This window comes from Orycteropus afer, unplaced genomic scaffold (assembly GCF_000298275.1).
Source record: "Orycteropus afer afer isolate SDZICR_OR568_19922 unplaced genomic scaffold, OryAfe1.0 scaffold00288, whole genome shotgun sequence".
NCBI lineage: Eukaryota > Metazoa > Chordata > Mammalia > Tubulidentata > Orycteropodidae > Orycteropus > Orycteropus afer.
Genome location: NW_006921875.1, coordinates 3,118,624 through 3,139,990, shown reverse-complemented (window position 1 = coordinate 3,139,990; position 21,367 = coordinate 3,118,624). Strand labels below are relative to the sequence as shown.

The 21,367-nt window shown below is 51.9% G+C and overlaps 1 protein-coding gene across 1 annotated transcript; it reads right to left on the bottom strand.

Annotated features, from left to right (window-relative positions):
* Positions 1-669: 669 nt before the first annotated feature.
* Positions 670-19,152, bottom strand: EFHD2 (EF-hand domain family member D2). Its single transcript, XM_007950758.1, has 4 exons — positions 18,848-19,152; positions 3,534-3,681; positions 2,078-2,212; positions 670-801 (listed from the first exon to the last, which is right to left on the bottom strand). The coding sequence occupies exons 1-4, from the start codon at positions 19,150-19,152 to the stop codon at positions 670-672; spliced, it is 720 nt and encodes a 239-aa protein (XP_007948949.1).
* Positions 19,153-21,367: the final 2,215 nt, after the last annotated feature.

Below are 21,367 nucleotides of genomic sequence, written 5' to 3'. Positions count from 1 at the left end.
TGCCCCCTCCCCCTGGCCTGCCGTGCCCTGAGATCTGGGGTTTTGATGTCAGTGTGGGGTGTCAGGGGCCTGGGTCTCTTCACCAATGTAGAACTCCGTCTCTCCCGCAACATACACACTCAGGCAAAAAGAGGCAACAGAGCTGGAGGAAAAGCCCCTTGGGTTGCGATCTACCCGGCAGCCATGACTCTCCAATGCCCCTCAGGACCTTCCTCTTCCAAGCTCTGGGAAGGGGTTCTCAGCGGGCCCCAGAGCCTGGGACTGGGAAAAAGTGACAAGGGAGAAAAAGGGGAGGAAAGGAGGGAGGGGAGGGAAGGCATATGGGCTGAGAGCAAGTCCCTTTGAGGCAGGAGCTGGTGGCAGGGAGCAGGTGGCAGGGCAGCTGGGACGTGATACAGACGCTAAAGACACAGGAACTGCCAGGGAGGACAGGGCCAGGCAGGGAGCCGAGCTGGTGTCACAGCCTAGAACAGCAGGAGGGAGCAGGCGGAGGCCGGGCCCCTCACAGGACCCCTCACTTGCTCCGTTCACAGACATTAGGTTTCTAGTAGTGGTCCCTTCAGAGAGGGTTGAGCAGCAGGCCCGGCCCCTGATGTGCCCACCCCCACTGGCCCTCGCCTGTTGTGCTGGGTACTGGGCCATGGCCGGGTGGTCAGGCCCAGCCCCTGGCTACTTGAAGGTGGACTGCAGCTCCTTGAAGGCTGCTTTCCGCTGCTTCATCTCCTCGGCCTGCTTCTTCCTCTCTTCCTGCTCTGCCTTGATCTCCTCTTCGAAACGGCTGGACACGTTGATGGCCTGGACCTGGGGTGGAGTTAGGGGAGACCCAGCAGTCAGGGTAGGAGGGGTCTCCTCGCCTCTGTCCAGCAACGCACATAGCTCTGTTCTCACTCGCCCGGCTCTGGGCCAGGTACTTTGTTAACCTCTCTGAGCTTCCATTTCTGCACCTACAACCTGGTGCTCAACAACTCTGACCTCACAGATTTGTCGGGAGGATTAAGAAACTATGCTGATGCATAGTAGCTGTTGTTATGAGCTGCCATCAAGTTGGCCCCAGAGCCATAGAGACGCTAGCATGATGGAACAAGGTACTGCTTTGTCCTGCACCAACTCCATGCTTGGTAATAGGTCAGAGCATTGCAACATACAGAGTTCCCATTGGCTGATATCCAGAAGTAGATCACCAGGCCTTTCTTCCTAGTCTGTCTTAGTCTAAAAGCTTTGCTGAAATCTGATCAGCATCCCAGCAACATGTAAGCCTCCACCATGACAGATGGGTGGTAGCTGCACGTGAGGTGCATTGCCCAGGAATGAACCAGGGTTTTAAGAGTCCTATAAATGGTAGTAACTGCTGTTATTGTTATCTTTATTCTGTTTCCTGCCCTGGGGAGCCAGTTGCACACCCATCCTACCAGTGAATCCTGAAGTGCACCATCAACACTTGGAAGCTCAGATGGAGGTGGGAGGTGGCCTTTGAAAGGAATATTCTTAGCTTAACATGGCAAGAGGGAGAAGCAAGGAAAGGCAGGTGTTCTGTGGCCCTGGCTGGGCAGGATCCCGGAGCCACTAGACTGTACTTGTCCTTTCCATCTGAGTGTGTGCTGGAAGGGGAGAGGAGGCTCTGGGCGTAATGAGTTTGTGGGATGCTGGTGTGCAGGTGGCCTCTGGGCCTGCGATGTTCCCTAGAGGCAGGAGCTGGTGGCCAGGTGTCTCAGAGAGGCCCTGAAGAGCCAGTGGTGTGTCTCTAGGCCTACTTTGCTCTCTTGGCCCTCTCTTCTTAAGGCCCAGACCTCCTCGGTGGTAGCTCTGTGTGCCCAGGGCGGGACAGGTCAAGGTTGTGCCTGTGACCTCTTCAAGATAATATACCCCTCACTCACTGTCCTGAGCAGGGAGAGAAAGGGAAGGCTGGAAAGGACTGGAACGGGAGGGGACAGAGGCCAGGAGCCACATGGGCTTGTCAAGGCACCAGCTCCCCACCTGCTGTCTGCAACTAACCCTGGAGTGAGTTGGTGAGCCCAGAGCCCCATTGTACCCTGGCCACATGCATATCCCAGACTCTGTACAGCCTCCCCCTCCTCACCTTGGCTTCGAAGAAGCTCTTGGCCCCCTTGACGCCCTCGGTGGAGACATCGATTTCAGAGAGGCGGGCCAGCACGTGAAGCCCACTGTCTTCCTGCAGCTCCCCTGCTGCTGCCTTGTGGAAGATCAGGAGGAACTAGGCAGAGAGATGCACATGGGGTCAGGAAGAGGGGAAAAGACCGAAGTCCATGCCACACCCAGGCCCAGCCTCAGACCTTCCTGTACTTGCAGGACAGGGAGCCTGGATTGCCCCTCCATGCTCCACATCCCTGCACAGGCCCCTGGGCCCCTGGGCCCCTCCCTCTCTGAGCCTCTGTGTGCCCATCTGTCCATGGGAAGTTAGACAGCACATCTTCTGCCCTCCTGGGATCCTGAGTTTCTGTGGTGGGTGGGCTCTGAAGCCAGATTGGCTCCATCTACTTCCGACTTCCATTGGGAATCCTAATGACATTGCTTCAACCTACCCCTTATCTTTGTCTCCCATTGTTCCCCAAATTAGTCCTCTCCAAGAACCCCATTTATGGAGTATGAAAGGTGCTATTACTGTGTCCACTGTGCAGACGAGGAAGGCTCCTCAATAGGAACAATCCTGAGCAAAGTCTTGGCACCAGAAAATGACAGAAGGATTTGAACTTGTGTCCTTCTGACTTCCTCATTATTCTGTATGGCCCACAGCCTCCTTCCCTGTGTCTTGTCCTCCCCAGGGACCCCTGCCACCTTTTTCTTTCTCTGTAGTGCCTAAGTCATTTGACTGCTAACCAGAAGGCTGGTGGTTCAAACCCACCAGCTACTCCTCGGAAGGTTGGGCAATCTACTTCCATAGTGATACTGCCTCGGAAACCCAAGGAGGGGTCGCTATGAGTCAGGTCTGACTCCATGGCAGTGAGTTTGGTTTGGGTTTGGTTTCTATGCTTCCTGCTTCTTTGGCAAGGCCCAGCTCAGCCTCAACTCTTCTAAAGCCTCCCCGTCATTCAACCTTATATTGCCTGAGGTCTGGTACTGTTGCTATCTGCCTTTGAGCCTCCATTTCTTCCTCCATAAAACAGGCTTGCTCAGAGTTTCTGTCTCAGAGTGAGTAGTAAACGAGGCAGGTGTGTGCAGTCACCCAGCACAGTGTCAGACTCAACTCAGACCCACAGTACCACCCCTTTGTCTTTGTCACCCACCTCTTCTCCTGAATCAGAGCGTTGGGTTATTTCATCCTTTGAATATCTCCTCCTTGATACCCCACAACTTTTAGAGCATAGGGCCTTTCTCTGTACCCCCAGTGCCCGCACAGGGTTGGGTATATAGTAGTCACTCAATAAATGCTCACTAAATGAAGAAACAGATATCCTTGTTTCTTGCTTAAGGCATCTCAAGGTCCCTACCCCCTTTTGGTTTCTGCTCTAGGATATCTGGGCTGTGATAAAGGGACTGGCTTAGCCTCTCTGGGCCACCAACCCCTCAGGGCTTACCTCCCGGAAGCTGAGCTTGCCGTCAAAGTCCTCATCCACTTCCTTGATCATGTTTTTCAGGCCCAGGTGGGTCTGGGGGGCCCCAAGTTTCTCCATCATGAGCTTCAGCTCCATCAGGTCGATGAAACCATCCTTGCCGGCATCATACCTATGGGTGCAAAGAGAAGGAGACTGAGGACACCTCACACCTTGTTGTGGATTAAATTGTGTCCCCTCAAAATACGTGTTGGAATCTCAATCCTTATACTTGTGGATCCTAAGTCTAATCACTTCTGAGTTATAAAAATTAGATGCAGACACAGACACACAGGCACACACACACAAAGACACACACACACACACCTGTGGGAAGACAGATGCCATATGAGGATCATCTCCAAGTCAAGAAACTCCAAGGAACCAAGGAATGCCCAGGGCTACTGATAAGGAAGGAATCTACACAGATAAGACTCTGATTGGTACTTTCAGTCTCCAGAACTGAGAAAATACATTTTTGTTTTTTAAAGCTGCCCACTTGTGTAGCAACAGCACCAGGTAACACCTGGCCAGTCAGAGTGGTCACAGCTGGAATGCAAAGAACGAGGGGATGTCAGAGAGCACCCACCAGCACAGTCCCTGTATATGGCCCAGCTCCTGCCTGGTTACCTGATGATGGGGAACTCATCAACTGGCCTGCTAGTCTCATGCATGTTGAACAGTGCTAACTTTTAGACAAGCCTGCTGTACAAGGTAGCTGAAATCACAGCCCCTCTGTACTGAGTGTGACAAGAACAAGCAGAGAGAAAAGAATTCACAATATAATGCAGGTGTAGACTGGACAAGTGGGGGATCTGATGTCAGCACTCACTGACCATCCCCAGGACCAGCTGGCCTGCCAGAATCTCCATGACAACCCAAGGGGCATCTTGTCCCCACCCAGGTGACAAGGTCTTGTGGGCTAGGGCAGGATTTCTCAACCTCAGCACTGGTGACATTTGGGGCTGGATAATTCTTCATTGTGGGAGCTCTGGTAGCATAGTGCCTAAGGAATCTGACTGCTAACCAGAAGGTTGGTGGTTCAAACCCACCAGCCACTCTTCAGAAGGAAGACTGGGCAATCTACTTCCATAGAGATACCATCTTGGGAACCCAAGGAGGGGTCGCTATGAGTCAGACCTCAGTTGGCAGTGAGTGTGGGGCTATCTTGTGCACTGTAAGATGGTTAGCAGTGTCCCTGGGCTCAACCCACTAGATGCCTTCCCCAGTCCTAATCATTAAAAACGTCTGCAGATATTGCCAAATGTCTCCTGGGGTCCCCCCTTGAGAACCACTAACAGGATGCGACATGGACGTGAAAGGCAGCCTCCTTCCATAGAACAAGCAGCTCTTGTCACTCAGCACTGTTGGTACTAGGGGTCTACTCTGTGCTAGGTGCTGGGGGAGTGGAGGGGCGGGAGACAAAGCACACAGTAGGGTGCTCAGCAAGTGGTGAACGAATGAATCATGAATGAAATCTAACAGGGTCTCTGCCTTTGACAAGTGAACAGTGAGGCAAAAGATGCCACATGGCATAGGGCCGGGCCAAAGGTGACAGGAGGGAGAGCCACTTACAACTTTCCAGGAGGAGGGACAGCAAGAGCAAAGGCGTGGTGGCAGGAAAGCTGTGTCCGGGAACATGTTGTACAGGGTGCCTGTGGGGCGTGGAGGGAGATACCACCTGCTGGGTGCTTGGATCGGCCTTGAACGGTGATTAGGTGTAACAATGCCACTGGCCTACACCCTTCACTTCTCCTTTCTTTTGCTACCACCAACTGCTGGGCAGAGATAGGGATGGGATGTGGAGGGTAGGGGTGGGGACTGTGGGGACGGGAGTGTCAGTCAGCTTCTCACTGTCCTAGACGGGCTTCCCTGGATCACCGGGCAGGGGAGGTACTCAGTGGTGCCCAGAACATACAGCCTGGCAGACCCAGGCATTATTTTGCACAGCCTGGCCGGCCCTGCTTATCAGGCCAACCAAACACTGCCCTGCCTCTGTCTCCTGGTACAACTGGAGAGGGTGGTCTCAGGGTTGGTGAAATGGGACTTTCTAGGCCCAAAGAAACCTGTATAGTCTCCATGCTCTCACACTAGCAGGGTGACAGTGTTGGTGTCACCTTGAGGGGTTGAGTTCCAGAAACATGAGTTCCAGAAACATAGGTCCTGAGGGCTTGGAGGTCCTTTGTGAACATATATCTCATTCTTGTACCCTCTTCAGGGCCAGCTGGTCCTCTCCCCTTTCTCTAGTTATACACAAGCTTTGCATGACTGTGGACCCCAAGTACAGACCATTGACTGAAAGGGAAAAAAATCAAACTAGTGGCCATTCAGTCAATTCTGACTCATGGCAACCCCCGGTGTTTCAGAGTAGAACTGCACATAGGATTTTCAATGGCTGTAATCTTTTGGGAAACAGATCACCAGGCCTTTTCTCTGAAGCATCTCTAGGTAGCTTTGAACTGCCAACCTTTTGGTGAGTAGCTGAGTATTCAACCGTGTGCTCCACTCAGGGACTCTGATTACTAAAATGTCTTTAGGAACTTTATATACTTATTGATGTAATCCTCATAATGGGCTTATTTTACAGTGATATCTCAGAGAGGTTGAGTGACTTGTCCAAGGACACACACCAATGGGTGGTCTTCCACCCCAGGTCTGTTGGGCTCATGAGCCACACATTTGCTTTGTGCCCAGTCTCCCTGTTGCCCCCACCTAACTCCTTACATGTGTCCCGGGGCTGCCAGAAGAACACAGCCGTCTGCCTGGAGCCTGAGGTAGCATTTGTGCGAGGGGTATAAATAGTTCACCAGCAAGTGAGTCAGTGGTTGGAAGTGACACAGCACAGAAAAGATAGGTCTCTGGTGATGCCTGTGGCTTTCTTCCCCATTGTGGGGTGACAAGGTAGGCCCTGTGGGGACAGATGGGCAGTGGCTCTGGCTGGGGGAGTGGGTGTGAGAGGATGTGGGCTATGATACTCAGGAGGCTGACGTGCCCATGGTCCAGCCTCTACCATGAGTAGCAGGGCCTTGTGCAGGGCACAGCGGTGAGCCCTCTTTCCATCTTGGTGAAGGGGCTGGGCAGCTGCTCTGTGACCTGTAGCAACAGGTTCTTGGAACAGAAAAGGAGCCTGGTGAGGGAGCTGGTCTTTCCTGAGGCAAACCACATGACCCCCCACCTCAGCAAAACAAAGCCCTACCACCATTTCAATTTGGGCTTCACTTTGGGTCAGAGATGAAAGGCATGGGTTCTGCCAGATCCAATACAGACTCCGCTGCATAAACCTCTGTCTCCACCTCTTTAAAATGCAGCAGCTTTCTAGTTGGGAGAGTTTACCCTCCCAGGGGACATTTGGCAATGTCTGGACACATTTCTGGTGGTCACGACTGGGGGCGGGGTGTGCTACTGGTACCTAGTGGGTAAAGGGCACTAAACACCCTACAGTGCACCGAACAGCCCCACATCAAAGCATCATCTAGCTCCAAATGTCAACAGTGCTGAGGCTGAGAAGCCCTGGTGCAATGACGTCCACTCACAGAGTCACTGTGAAGATGGCATGAGCCCGTAGCATGAGCCTGGCACACAGGCTAACTCAACAAACAGCAGTTACCACCATTATGCTGTTGTTATTGGAGCTGCTGTTGTGATCTCATGCACAGCTGCCCAGTCCTGAGCCATCTTCATGATCAGCTGCGGATTGGACCATTGCAATCCATAGCTTCCACTGGCTGGTTTTTAGAGCAGATTGCCAGGCTTTTCCTCCCACTCCTAGTCTGCAAGTTCTGCTTGAAACCTATTCAGCATCACAGTAATATGCAAACCTCTACTGATAAACAGGTGGTGGCTATGATTGAGGTACACTGGCTGGGAAGTGAACTTGGGTCCCCACAAATGAAGGTTAAGAATCCTACAAAAGACCCCACTGCTCCCATCACCATTATAATGAGATTTAATTACATTTATTAAGCTCCTACTATGTGTCAAGAAGTTCTTTTTACAGCCCTTGCACTTACAGATGCTGGGCGGTCAGTATTATCTCCCCATGTGACTGATCAGGGACATGGGCTGCAGAGGCGCGGGCACTTCCCTAATCCCTCCTCCCTAGATGCCCATGCGTTCCTCTCTCTGCTATCCCACTTGCCTCTTCCTGAATCCCCAATTTATTTAATGCTCAAGCCAACAGGATTCTCCCGCAGCCAGGGGTGGCTCAGTTTCAGAGGAAGTGCAGATTAAGTGTCCACACTTGGACAGAAACCTGGGCTATAGATCCCTTGGTCTTTGCCAGCTCCCAGACCTGGCTGAGCCACAGCTCAAACCACAGCTTGAACGGCAGCCTGCATCAATCAAGGGTCAATCAATTACTGGGGGCTGGGCTCCACCTCAAGCAGGCTCGGCCCCCAAGGGGACAACGCAGGGGTTGGTGGCAGTGCCAGCCAATCAATCACCTAAAGGGAGGTGATGGAAGGCAGAGAGGAAGTGGGAGCCTCCCAGAAGAGGTGACACTGGGAAGGACTGCTCCCAGGAACAGACACTGGCCATATGCCTAGGACTCTGATGTAGTCTCTGGATCACCGGCCTGAGGCTGGGGGTCTGCCATATTTGGGGGTTAACTTGACGCAAGATGGCCTTGAAGATTTGTGGTCATATCAACTTTGCTGAGACTGATCTGTGTCCAAACCCCAGCTCTGCCACCTCTGGGTGACCCTGGCCAAGTCATTTGACCCCTTGAATCTCACTTTGTCCGTCCATGTCCTAGAGATCAAAGGACCAATCTCATAGGACAGCAGCAAGGACTGAAAGAGACGACCCAAGTAGTCTTAAAACAGACCCTGGCCCAAAAGAAGCACTTAATACCCCTTGCTATTACAATACCAAGGAGCCTTGGGGCAGCCAACTAAAAGGTTGATCTGCTCCTGTAAAGATTACAGCCTAGAAAATCCTATGGGGGCACTTCTCCTCTGTCATAAGGGGCTGCCACAAATTGAAATTGACTTGATGGCACCTAACAACAATACTATAATACTACTATTAAGATGCATTATTATTGTTCATATCTACTTTAAGGATTGTTAAGGATTAAATGAGATTACAAATATAAAATACCTAACACACAGTTGTGTTGCTAGTTGCCATCGTATTGGTTCTAAGAGCAACCTCCTTTGGAACAGAATGAAAAGTTGCTTGGTCCATAGCAGGTGCTTAAAACCCATTAATTATCTATATCTATTATCTATATCTATATATTTAAAAAAAACCCAGTTGCCATTAAGCCAACGCTGACTCATGGCAACTTGTGTGTCAAAAATCCAGGACTGATTTTTTGGAAGTAGGTCTCCAGGTCTTCTGAGGTGCCTCTGGGTAGACTCGAACCTCCAACCTTTCAATCAGCAGTAAAGCAAACCAACCATTTGTGCCACCCAAGGCCTCCATTATAATAATAGTGGCTGTTATTGTGAGGACTTTCCATGTACCAGATACGATATGAAGTACTTTGTACATAAAATATAAAAATGATATAATAACAATAATAATAATAATAATAAAAATACATTGGGCTTCTCCCAAGGGGATAAGTCCTGCTAGTACATGGCTGGGAGGCATGCTTGTTGCAGACATGCCTGGGGGCAGGGGTTGCACTAGCCGATCAAGAGGCCCCTCCACCATTCCCCTCCTCTGAAGGCCCTACTACTTCCTCCCACTAGACCTGACTCAAAGACTCCTACTTCAGGAGGAAGGGAGACAGCCTTTTTCTCTCCCACCCCACAGTGGGGAAGAGGAGCCTCCGCTCTGACAGGGGAAGAGTGACAAGAGGGGAGACGCTCACTGTGCTCCCAGCAGGTGGACAAGTGGCAACACAGGAGAGAATGGTGTTCTAAGATGGCTGGCAAGAGGCATGTCCTGTATTCAGGAGACCCTGTCTTCCATCAGTGTCTTCACCCCAAACCCTGAGCTGGAATGGAGGCTCTAGGTGGCTCAGAGGATCCAAGAAAAGAGAGTTGAGCACATGGCATCTATCCAGAGTCTAGTTCACCCACTTCAGGTGATGGGGAGAAGTCAGGGCCCAGAGTGGGCAGGGCCCAGCCCAGGGTCACACAGCTGGTGGTCAGCAAAATCCCAGTGGCTGAAAGGTGTCTTCCCTTGCTTGCCAACCCTTTTCTTTTTCCTGGCTTCAAGAAGGGCCTTGAGTTCTCAAGCCTGCAAGATGGGTAGGGGGAGGCTGTGCTGTGAGCCCAGCTTGGGGTCTGCCTGGAAAGGCCAATGCCATCTAACCCAAGTGTAAAGGAAGCTCACCCTGGGAGCTCAGCACTGTTCCCCAGCACAGAGGGAGGCTGCTGCACCTGGCACTCTGCCCATATCCCTACTGCCTCCCCTTGAATAGGTCTCACCAGAGAGGGCTCAGCAGCTGCCGACCTGGATGCTAGGGACAAAGTCCCCTCCCATCCCCACTTAAAAGTGGGGCAGCCAGCTGCCACCCAGGTAGAGACTGCCCCTTTGGGCTGAGCACGGCCTCGCCCAGCTGGCTTCTTATAACCAGGGGTCATGGAGGTGTGCAGTGGCCAGTCCTACAGTGTACAGCAGAATGCATGCCTTGGCCTTGCATCCAGGACTCGTCCCCATTTCAGAACAATGTTATTTATTATTAGTGGTCACTCTTTGCTGAACAGTTACTATGGCCAGGCACTGTGCCAAGTGTTTGACATCAGATCCTCACCAAGAATTCCATGAAAACAGGCATAAATACCTCTCTTAAAGAGGCAAGATGACCAGCTCAGAGAGGAAGTGAATTGGCTGAGGTCAGAGGTGACAAAGACACAGCTGGAAAATGAACCCAAGCCTGATAAAAAACATTCACTTTTAACTACTATACTGTGTCCTGATACCTACAGACCCTTCATTAGAGACCCTCCGGGTTGGGAAGAATCTTAGAAGTCATGCCATTTAGCCCTTCAGGAGGGTTAAATTCTTTAGACAATTTCCCTGCTTGCTGTCTTGAAAACCTATGGGGATGGGAAACTTACTGCCTAAGAAAGCCCATTTTGGCTTTGGAAGTATCTGATAAGAGAGATGTTCCTTATGTGTGACCCCTGCCCTCAAACTGTGGTGTATAGTCTGATGGAGAACAAGGCAGCGTTATCATGGCTACTGCACAAGGAAAAGGTAGGGAACTCCTGACCCCTGCCTTGCTGATAGCCCCTCCAGGCATGGGGTCCCTAAGAGGACAGACATCTGGAGAGGGAGCTGGTCGTGCCCAGCTGGCTTTGCTCTCAGCAGTCAAGCAGACGTGGTTTTCCCATCCTGTCTTGGGGATGCACCAGCAGCTTCTAGACATCACTCTCTGTCCTGCAAAATGGGAAGGCAGGTCCCTTGGGGCAGGAAAGTTCTGGCCCTGCTTGCCAGGCTGGCTGGATGGCATTGGTCTTCCCAGTCAGCCTGACCCCACCCGCTTGTGCATGGAGGGAGAGTGCAGGTGGGGGTCTATGTGCTGGGGAGTTTCTGCTCAGGCAAGTGCATCCTGTTCCTGGCTGCCTTGCCCGCTGCCTGCCTGACTCATGTAGGAAAAGGCCAGCCACTTACCACTTCCTCCAGTCTTATCTGAGGCTTGCTCTGTTGCCCTGAGTCTGCTGGAGAGAGAGAGAAGAGAGAGAGAGAGAGAGAGAGAGAGAGAAACCCTAGGCCCTAGGCTGATGGCAATTTGCTGGGAGCTGTCAGGGTTTCAAAACCCACCAGAAGGTAGATGAAAAATTTACTTCCATAAAAATTTATAGCCTTGGAAATCCAATAGGGGTTGCTATGAGTCAGAATTGGTTGATGGCAGTGGGTTTGATTTTTTTTTTTTTTTTGGTCAGGGTTCAGAAATTCCTGGGTGGTACAAATGGTCAATGAACTTGGCTGCTAACCTAAAGGTTGGAGGTTCGAGTCTACCCAGAGGCACCTTGGAAGAAAGTCCTAGTGATCTACTTCCAAAAAATCAGTCATTGGAAACCCTGCAGAGCACAGTTCTACTCGGACGCACTTGGAGTTGCCATGAGTTAGAGTTGACTTGATGGCAATTGAGATACATATAAATGTGTGTGTGTGTGTGTATATATATATATATATATATATATATATATACACATACATACTCACACATACATATAGTCAGGGTTCCAACCTGGGTTCAACAACAGTCTCCCCCATGCTGAGCACAGACTGGAGGGGCACCCCCTTCTCCACTGCTTGCAGCAGCAGCACCCAGTTTCCAGCCTACAGCTTCCTCTGCACAGCCTTCTCCCCAGTCTACTCTTCCTAATAACTATTATGACAGCAGTTCATTATCCCCCTAAGGCTCAGACAGAGTTAAGTAACCTGCCCCAGGTTACCCTTAAGGAAATAGTTGGGAGCTGGTTTCAAGGTAGCCTAGTGCTTCTTAAATTTTAATGTGCATAAGAATCACCTGGCAATTCTTGTTAAAATGCAGATTCTGATACAACAGGTCTGGTGTGGGGTCCGAGCAACTGTTATTTCCAGCAAGCTCTTGGGTGATGCTGATGCTGCTGGTCGAGAGACCACTGAGTAACAAAATGGGCAGGGGGGCATGGAGTCAGACAGACCCAGGTCCAAATTCTGTCTCTGTGTGACTAGTTGTGTGTCTTTGGACAAGTCACTTAAAGTTCTCTGTGATTCAGTTTTCTTATCTGTAAAATAGGTGATGATAATCTCACAGGACATTAAAAAAAAAGTTAAACAGGAGACAAAGTGCCTGGAACAGGGTGGGCCTGCTGGTCTATAGTGTTCCTTGCAATCAGACAAGGGGCTCATTGCTGGACGTGACATGGCTCACCTGGCCTGGCTCTGGTCTAGCTGCCCCTGTTTGGCATTGAAGCCTTGCTTCTCTGATGTCCTTGAAAAGCAGAAGTCAGCCAAGAAGGCTGCTCAGCAGACAGAGGGAACTCAGCTGGTGGAGGCTGTGGGGACTGTCCCTGCTGAGGTTGCAAGTGACTCTGCCTCCTCTAGGCAGCCTGGCAGTGCACAAGGGGCCTCCTGCCTCCCTGGAGGCAGTTAAGCCTGCCCTCCCAGTGCCTGGGTGCTCACAGATGAAGCTCGGCCTGACCTGGGCCTTGGACCCAGCAAGTAGGCAGGAAGGTACAAACCAAAGGGGAACCAAAAGTCTCTAGAAGGGAGGGAGTGAGGAGGTGACTCATCAGCAGAAGGGAAGTGGGAGGGAACAGAGAGGCAACTGAGACCAGGAAATACCCCCTCCCTAGGCCTTATGACCTGAGGAAAGAGGGTATAGGGCATTTCCCAGAAAGCCAGGCTGTTGGCTACTGTAGGTGGAAGGACCCAACCTCCCCACCTCTTACACAGGGTTTGCCTGACGCTCTGTAGCCTCTAAACCATAAAGCACCCCTCAGTGGCCTCTAGGATCTCCTGTAGGCAGACCTGGTTCAAATCCTGCCTCTGCCACTAATTACAACCTTGGACAAGTGATTCAACCTCCTTGAGCCGTGATTTTCTCATCTGTCAAATGGGGATAATGATAGTACCCACCTCACTGCCCTTGTATTAGGATTCAATTCAAACATTAAGCTCCTTTGGGGGCAGCTCTACCAGGTGGACCTGGTGCTCCATTTAACAAGGAGAGGTCATGGAAGCAGGGGGCAGGCTGCAAGGGGCACAGTGTTATGATATCCCTGTGACAACTTTTAGCCTATCAAGTCGAATCTGATTCATAGCTACCCTCGTTGGGTTTCTGAGGCTGTAAATCTTTACAGAAGTAGATCGCCCCCATCTTCTTTCCACAGAATTGCTCGTGGGTTTGAACAGGTGACCTTCTGGTTAATAGCCAAATGCCTTATCCACTATGCCACCAGAGATCCATCCAATAAAGAAAGGAACCTTCTATTTACAGCCCTGTGGGCTCATCCTCTTTACCCACCACCATTCTCTATGAGAGTTTAAGCCTCTTAAGGGCAGGAACATTATTCACAGAATCCTCTGGAACTTGCACAGAGCAGAAACTTAAATACCATGTCTGTGGATGAATGAACAAACCTAGGTTTCTCAGACACTTCACCTATCACATGTACTGCCTATGAGGAGCTCCTGATGAAACTGCAGAACTTTTTGCACTTAATCCTCAGGACTTCACCAGGTAGCTTCCTCAGTGTCTGGGGGAACAGAGGTTCAGGGGAGCTGAGTACCCTGCCCTGCCCTGCCCTGAGGGAGAACCCCAGTTCCGATCACTCCAGAGCTGCTTTTGCCCTTGTTTCTTTCACCACCTGCCTTTCATGTAATTAAGTGATAACGAATTTGTTTTCCCATTTTTGTTATTATCAAAGCCTTATGTAGCTGTCAATCAGAACTTCTGCTCAGTAAGAGACAAGGAGGGTTCTCATGCAGTGTCCACATCACTCTGCCACCCTAGCCCAAAGCAATGAGGTTGTTGCCAGCAGGGCAGGCTGGGTAGCTCTGTGATGGGGAAGTTGACGCAGCCAGTGGCTGCTATGGAGTTACCTCCATACCAGCTCCAACTACTACCACCAAGGCCATACTTGGGGCCCAAGACCAAAACCAAAAAAACCAAACACACTGCCGTCAAGTCAGATCTGACTCATAGCGACCCCTCCTTGGGTTTCTGAGGCGGTATCACTATGGAAGTAGATTGCCCAACCTTTCTTCTGAGGGGGGCCCAGGACAGGGCCCATATAAAGGGGTCTTGAGCTATGAATGATGATGACAGTAATTTATAAGCTCTTACTATGTGCTGGGCACTGGGTTAAGCACTTTACAACAACCCTGTGAAGTGGGTACTGTGACTATCCCTGTTCTATGGGTGAGCCTTGAGGTGCAGGAAGGTCCAAGGCTCAAGGACCCATGGCTGGGATTCAAATCCAGGGAGGGCTGCAGATGCTGAAGGTCCTGCTCTTGACCACTGCAACACACTGTTTTATAGGAAGGGCTCCCCAGGGAGAGGTGCAGAGTATGGCAAGGGTCTAAGAGGCACCTGGGAGTGGAGCAGGTAGAGAGCAGGGGGGCTTGGGAGCTTGTGAAGGGAAGAACATCCAGATGGCAAGGGCAGCCTGCCTCCCTGACACAAGGGGCCATGAATTTAAGTGGCTAGGGATGCTCGGAAGGAAGGTTGGGCAATCCTACTTCCGTAGTGATACTGCCTCGGAAACCCGAGGAGGGGTCGCTATGAGTCGGGCCGACTCGACAGCAAACAACAACAAGGGATGCGGCTGGGGTCAGGGCCGGCAAGGCTGGTCAAATCAGGGAACTAGGGCATCTTCCTCAGATTCCACAGCAGGTTCGGAATTACGGGGCTCCTTACCTTTCTGGCAGGTCTCGGCTTACAAAACCCTCCAGAGCCCCTCCCAGGGGTGAGTTCCTTTGAGGCTCTCTGGGTCTATTCCAACCCCCTCTCCTGCCCAGAAGTAGAAGATTCCAGAGACAGCCCTGGATGGATGGACAAGGGAGGGAGAAGGGCCACACAAGGACGGGAGCCCTGGGCTGAGAGTCCAGGCACCACTGACCCAGTGCCTACTCATGCCCAGAATCCCAGCAGAACTCATGTGCATCATGTCCTCTAAGCCCCATCCTGAGAAGTGGGTACCCTTATCCCCAGTGTACAGACAAGGATGGACAGAGGGAGGGAAAAGGGCTGCATCAGGAGGGGAGCCTAGGGTGAAAGTCCAGGCACTACTGATGTAGTGCCTCCTTGGACCAAGCACCCTGCCATCTCCTCCAAGCCTCACCTCGAGAAATGAGTACCACTATCCCCATCAGACACAGATGCTCTGGTTTGGTCACTGAGAACCTCCTCCAGTGATCTTGAGCAAGTCACAACACCTCTCCGGGCCTCAGTTACCTCTTCTGTACAATGGGGAGAAGGGTCTCTCCCAGCCAGACACTGCAGAGCTGTAAGTGGGGGTTCAGTGATGGCAGAAACCTTGTCTACCTTGGGTACCCTGTATGCCTGTACACAGGAAGTATCTGCTGAATGGACACTGAATGGATGAATCAGAAGACTTAGGAAGACAGTTTTGCTGTCCAAAGGGCTCAGGATTCCACAGGAATGAGAATGTCAGATCCAAAGGGCCACTGGTATTCATCTGATAAGACTGCTCCTTTCACAGAGTCCCTGGGTGGTGTAAATGGTTAACACGCTTGGTTTGAGTCCACCCAGAGGAGGTCAGAAGAAAGGTCTGACAATCTACTTCTGAAAAATCATCCACCAAAGACCCTATGGAGCACAGTTCCACCTGACACACATGGGGTCTCCATGAGTCAGAACGGACTCAACAATTGGTTAGGGAGGGCAAGCAGCCTATTGCTGTCACTAAGCAAATCCAAGGTAGAACCAAGATGGAAACCCAGGCTCTCCTCTTCCCTGCCAGGGAGCAGGGGATCAGCCAGGAGTCTATCGGCAGAGCCTGGCTCTGAGGTCCTGGCTGCAATCCCTAGGCCCTGCTTGGACCCAGGAGGCTGCAGCCCCACTTGGCCAGTGGAAGCAGAATGGGGTTTTGTCCTCCACGAGAGCCTGTCTGCTGGCTGTTCAGGAGCTGGGCTTGGCTGGCACAGTGGAGCCTTGTTTCCTTGAATACGAAATCTGCAGCTTTTCATACTCGCCAGGGCCCCAGTGGGTGAGCTACACTTCCTTCCCTAGAGGTCCATCCTTGGCTCCTTCCTATTCCCTCCCCAAGCCCCAGCAAATGGTGGTGACACCAAGGGGTGGCTTGGAGGGACTCAGCTCCCCTACCCTCCATCAAAGTACTTCCCCCATAAACTAACACCAAAAAACATCAAAGTACATACATACCCCACTTCCATCAAACTAACTCTAAAAACAGACTCTAAAAAGGCTTTTTTTTTTTTCGCAAATGCAGCTTAAAGAGGATTCCTGGAGCCATGGGCTCCCCCTCCAACTAAACTGCTGCCTCCTAGGCCCTTCCTCATTTGGGGTGTCTGGGCTCTCCCCAACAGCTCTATCTTTTGTTTGGGGGTTGGGATGCTATAGAAGCCTAAGAGAAGAAGGACCTGGGGTTGGCAGTGGGGTCACAAGGTGGAAAAATTAGCCAGAAACATAGAAGGGGGTATGGAAGGAGTGTGTGTTCCCACAAGGAAGCAGATGTTTGTGACACGAAACCCGAAGAGTTGCTAAAGAGGGAAAGAGGGTGGACTTTGAGGTCACAGGCCTGGGTTCAGATCCTGGCTCCCTCATTTTCTAGCTGTGTGGCCGTGACACAACAGTGATGGTAACCTCATCATGGGGTGGTTGGAATGACTAGAAGAGACACCAACTGCCTTGCAGGACTATTAATACAGTACTGTGGTAGCATAGTGCCTAAGGCACTTGACTGCTAACCAAAAGGGTGGTGGTTCAAATCCACCAGCCACTCCTCGGAAGGAAGGTTGGGCAATCTACTTCCGTAGTGATACTGCCTCGGAAACCCAAGGAGGGGTTGCTATGAGTCGGGTCTGACTCGATGGCACATAACAACATAACATTAATACTGTAATGCTTTGAGTAATTTCCCTTGAATTCCCCCTGGGGGGGGGGGCAAACTGTACAAGAAAGCTATAGCCAGTGAAGCCACACCCAACCCTGTGTGTGTTCAAGAAGCCCTCGATCTATTTCTCCAGGAATCTTGGGAATCCTGCTCTCCTGACTGCTAGTTTTGGGTTGGGAAGAAATGTTAGAAGGACTTTCAACACAGGCCCTGGGGTCAAAAAGGCAGGCTCCTCAGATCCATGGACTTCCACTCACAGGCTTGGAGGGTGGTCAAGGACTTGGTTCTCTTCCAGGCTGACCCTTAGACAAATATAGGGCTCCCAGTCATCCACCCGGGGCTGGGAACCAAAAACCTCTTCCTCTGTGGGGCCAAATGCAGAAGCTGCAGTTGTAGCAAGCGGTGAGAGGTGGGAAAGGGCCTTTCTCAAGCTGTGGGTTTGCAAAACGCCCCCTTCCCGGGCTTCCTGCATGTTGTCTGGGCAGTCTGTTGTGTGTGGCTGTGGCGACAGTCCCCGCCTGCCCCAACCTCCTGCCCAGCTCAAGGTGGAGCCAGCTTTGTCAGCACCCGTCTCTCAGCCTTGGGCTGCCTGTCTGGGGTAGGCCAGGCCTCCTGACTCCATCCTAAGGTTGGCCTCAGGAGGGTTCTACCTCTCTAGATCCACTCCAGACCAGCATCCTCTGCACTGTTCCCTCTCCAGAGTCAGGGGCAAGGAGTGGGCAGCAAGAGGTGGGAAAGTGTAACAAAGTGTGCATGGCGGGGAGTGGTGGTGGTATACCTTCTCTACCCTCGGGCGCAAACACGGCTGGAAGAGGGTGTGGCTGACCAGATCAGCCCCTATGGGGTGAGGTGGGGGGAACCCAAGGATAAACCAGACGGGCACTGGAACCCTTACTCTATGGGCCTCCATAAGATAAGAAGTTTGAGGGAGCTGAGCCCATAGGTCTGGGGGATGCCTGTCTAACCTGGGGAGGGCTACAGTGCATGGAATTATGTGGAATAAGTGTAGGGGTGAAAGCAAACAGGCAAGTTGCACAGGATGAGACTCCCTTTCTTACTGATGTGTGCCGGGGGGCCTCAGAGCTCCTGTAGAGGTAAGAGAACACACAATGGGGAAAGGAGAGGCCCAGAGATGCCTGCAAAGCTGCCAGGCTGGGGAGGGATAAGCAAGAGAGGAGGGAGGGACACTTGCAGAATGGGACAGGGACTGAGAGGTCTCTGCCTAGGGAGACCACTTGAGGAACAAGAATCCAGGTCTTGGCTAACAAGGAGAGTGGAGACAAGAGTGGAGGTGGCTGAAAAGTCCCTGATGAGGTGGATAAGGAACCAGCTTGGGGGTGGGGTGTGAGGAAGAGTAGCTGGAGCAGGGAAGGGAGGCCGAAAACTCCTTAATCTCAGCATGTGCGGGTGTGGGGTCCTGGGGGAAACATCACCAACAGGGCAGTGGTGGTGGTCTCAGGCCAGAGACTGGGGATCTCCAGACCCATGTGTATGTGGTAGTGAGGACAGCGGGGGCTCATTATTATCTGGAAAGGGCCGCGGAGTACCCCACTTCGTGTGCTGCATATAGTGTCCTGGGGACAGGTATTATGAGGGTGGTTGCATGCCAGGGGCCGGGGGTCCCTAGATCCACATGGGTGGTCGAGAGACGGATCAAGCAGCCTCGTGATAATCTGGAACAGGCTGTGGGGTCCCCAACCCTGGCATGACTGTCTGGGAGCAGGAGTCACGGGAGGCGCGGGATCGGGGTTCTGGGCCCGAGGACCGGTGGCGGGGTGGGTGGGAAGGCCGGGTGGCGCGGGCACTCACTGCTTGAACATCTTCTCCATGTCCTTGATCTGCTTCCTGGAGAACTCCTTGAACTCGGTGTAGGGGTTGAAGACGCGGCGGCTGGGCGACTGGGGCTCGCCAATGCCCTGGTTGAGGTCGGCGCGCCGCAGCAGCTTGGCACTCAGCTCGCCGTCCGCGCTGCCCAGAGCCTCCGCCGCCTCGTCGGTCGCCCCTGCCGCCGCCGCTGCCCCATTCAGGCCAGGCTGCTCCGCCGTCTCGCTGCCGCCTTCGTCCTCCAGTTGCAACCGCCGGTTCAGCTTGGTGGCCAGCTCGTCCGTGGCCATGGTGGCCCGCGCGGCGCTTTCTCCGCCCGGCCCCTGCTTGCCGCGCGCTGCGCGCCGCGCACCGCCTCTGGCCGCGTTCTTCCTCTTCCTGACACTCTCCGCGCCAGGCGCCGCCTCGGGAGGTGGGACTTACGCCCCTCGCGGGGACCGCCCGCTCCCCGCCCCCGTCTCATCCCCACCCCCTCCAGGCCCTCCTGCCCGGCGCGGCCGGCTCTTGATTGATTTTGATTGCTCGGGGTTTTAAGTGTGCTGAGGTTTGCGAGCCCGCCACCCACACCCCCCGTAAGAGTTGGGGGGCTCTGTCTCCCCTCCCCATCCTCAATCTGGCAACAGAGCGAATGTGATCTGGTTGGGGGCCTGTGGCCAAGGCGGGAAGGAAAAATCCCCCTCTCCCCAGTTTGGGTGTGGGTCAGGGGCTCAGGGGGGTGCCGCCTCCCGCTCCCTTCTCTGGAATCCCCACGCCAGTGAAGTCATAATCCTGTGTTCGTGACACCCTGTCGGTTGCCATGGAGACAATTCGATGTCAAACACTGGTGTTCTCAATGAGGGTTGCAGGGGTATGAAGAAGGTGTTCGCACGTGAGCAGGAACCCCAGTTTAAATTTAACTGTGTTTGGAGCTTCTGGCATCTTTTAGAAGAAGATGGACCAAGAGCAATGAGGGAGGTGGGGCTGGGCCTCACCTCTGAAAGGTTCTAGGTGAGGGGATTAGAGGGGTCTGTAAAGGGGCTGTATGACCACCGCCCCCTACCTCCGGTGGGCCAGCACCATCATATGGATGACTTGGCAGAATAGCTGCTGGGCCAGAGTTGTCACCTTTCTCTCTAGTTTAGAGGCACTGACAGGAAGATCTGCTTCTTTTTCTATCAAGTAATATTTATTTTAGGAGCTCTGGTGGCCTAGTGCCTAAGGCACTTGACTGCTAACCAGAGGCTGGTGGTTCAAACCCACCAGGTACTCCTCAGGAGGAAGGTTGAGCAATCTACTTCTGTTGTGATACTGCCTAGGAAGCCTAAGGAGAGGTTGGTATGAGTCGGTCAGACTCCATGGCACATACCAACAACAAACAATATTTATTTTTGATGGCAGTATATACAACCAAACATACATGCAGTCACACTTTCTTCAGGAACAGTTCAGTAACACTGGCGACATCACATTGTGTCCCCATTCTATCTCTACTCACATTGTTTCACCACCACGAATTTAGGCTCTCTAGGAAGATCTTGATGCTGTCATTTTGATGGGGACACCAGAGGGGAGGAGATGTCCTGCCCAAAGGCTAATAGGACAGAGCTGGGGGAAGAGACTAGAAAGGTTTTGTCTCTGTGATCTGGCCTGTCACCTTAAAAGTGCAAAGCTGAGGACCTCCTGCATCAGATCCTGTGGTGGAGGGGACATAATGCAGATTCCCAGACCCCATGGCAGACAGATGACACTGATTTCTGGTGTGGGACCCAAGAATCTGAATTTTAACAAGCCTCCAGCATAGTTCTATTCACTGCAGTTTGAGAACAATAATCTAGGAGAATTATGCTTTTTGTGTCTTCTCTAAAATGTTAGGCTCTTATGTAGAAACTGCTCCCAGCAGCCTAAGTGTAGGCAAAAGATGGATGTAAAGGCTTACAAACCAATGCTCTGGACCCAAACAACACTCGAGGATGTAAAGCCAGCAAGCTATTACAGAGTGACTTGCACAGAGCAGGTAACTGATACTTGTTGGTCTGCTATAGTTTATGGCTGAATTAACTTAAAAGGCATTTTGAAAAGAATTAAATCAAGGGAAAAAAGTTTTCTGATTCAGAAAATATGAAATTTTCATTAACTTGATTTTGAGATTGTTTCTGAGGTCAATAAAGAGGTTCAGCTTAAATGACATGATTATTTATTTAAAAATTTTTATTGTGATTTGGGTGAAAGTTTACAGAGCAAATTCCTCTTCCATACAGCAGTTCACATGTACTTTGTCTCATGACATTGACTGCAATCTCCTATAATGCAATAGCTCTCCTCCCACTTCCTCCCCATAGTAACCTCTTCCCTGTGTCCTTCCCTCCCATGCACTCCTGCCCCCCAAGCTGTCTCCCTGTGCATACACAACCCTTCTATTCTCCTATGATTGATCTCTCTAAGGAGTGTATCTACTTAATGTAAATGTTCAGCTTATATGCCTGTCTTTTGTTTGGCTGGAAGCCCCAGGAGTGGGTTCAATTCCAG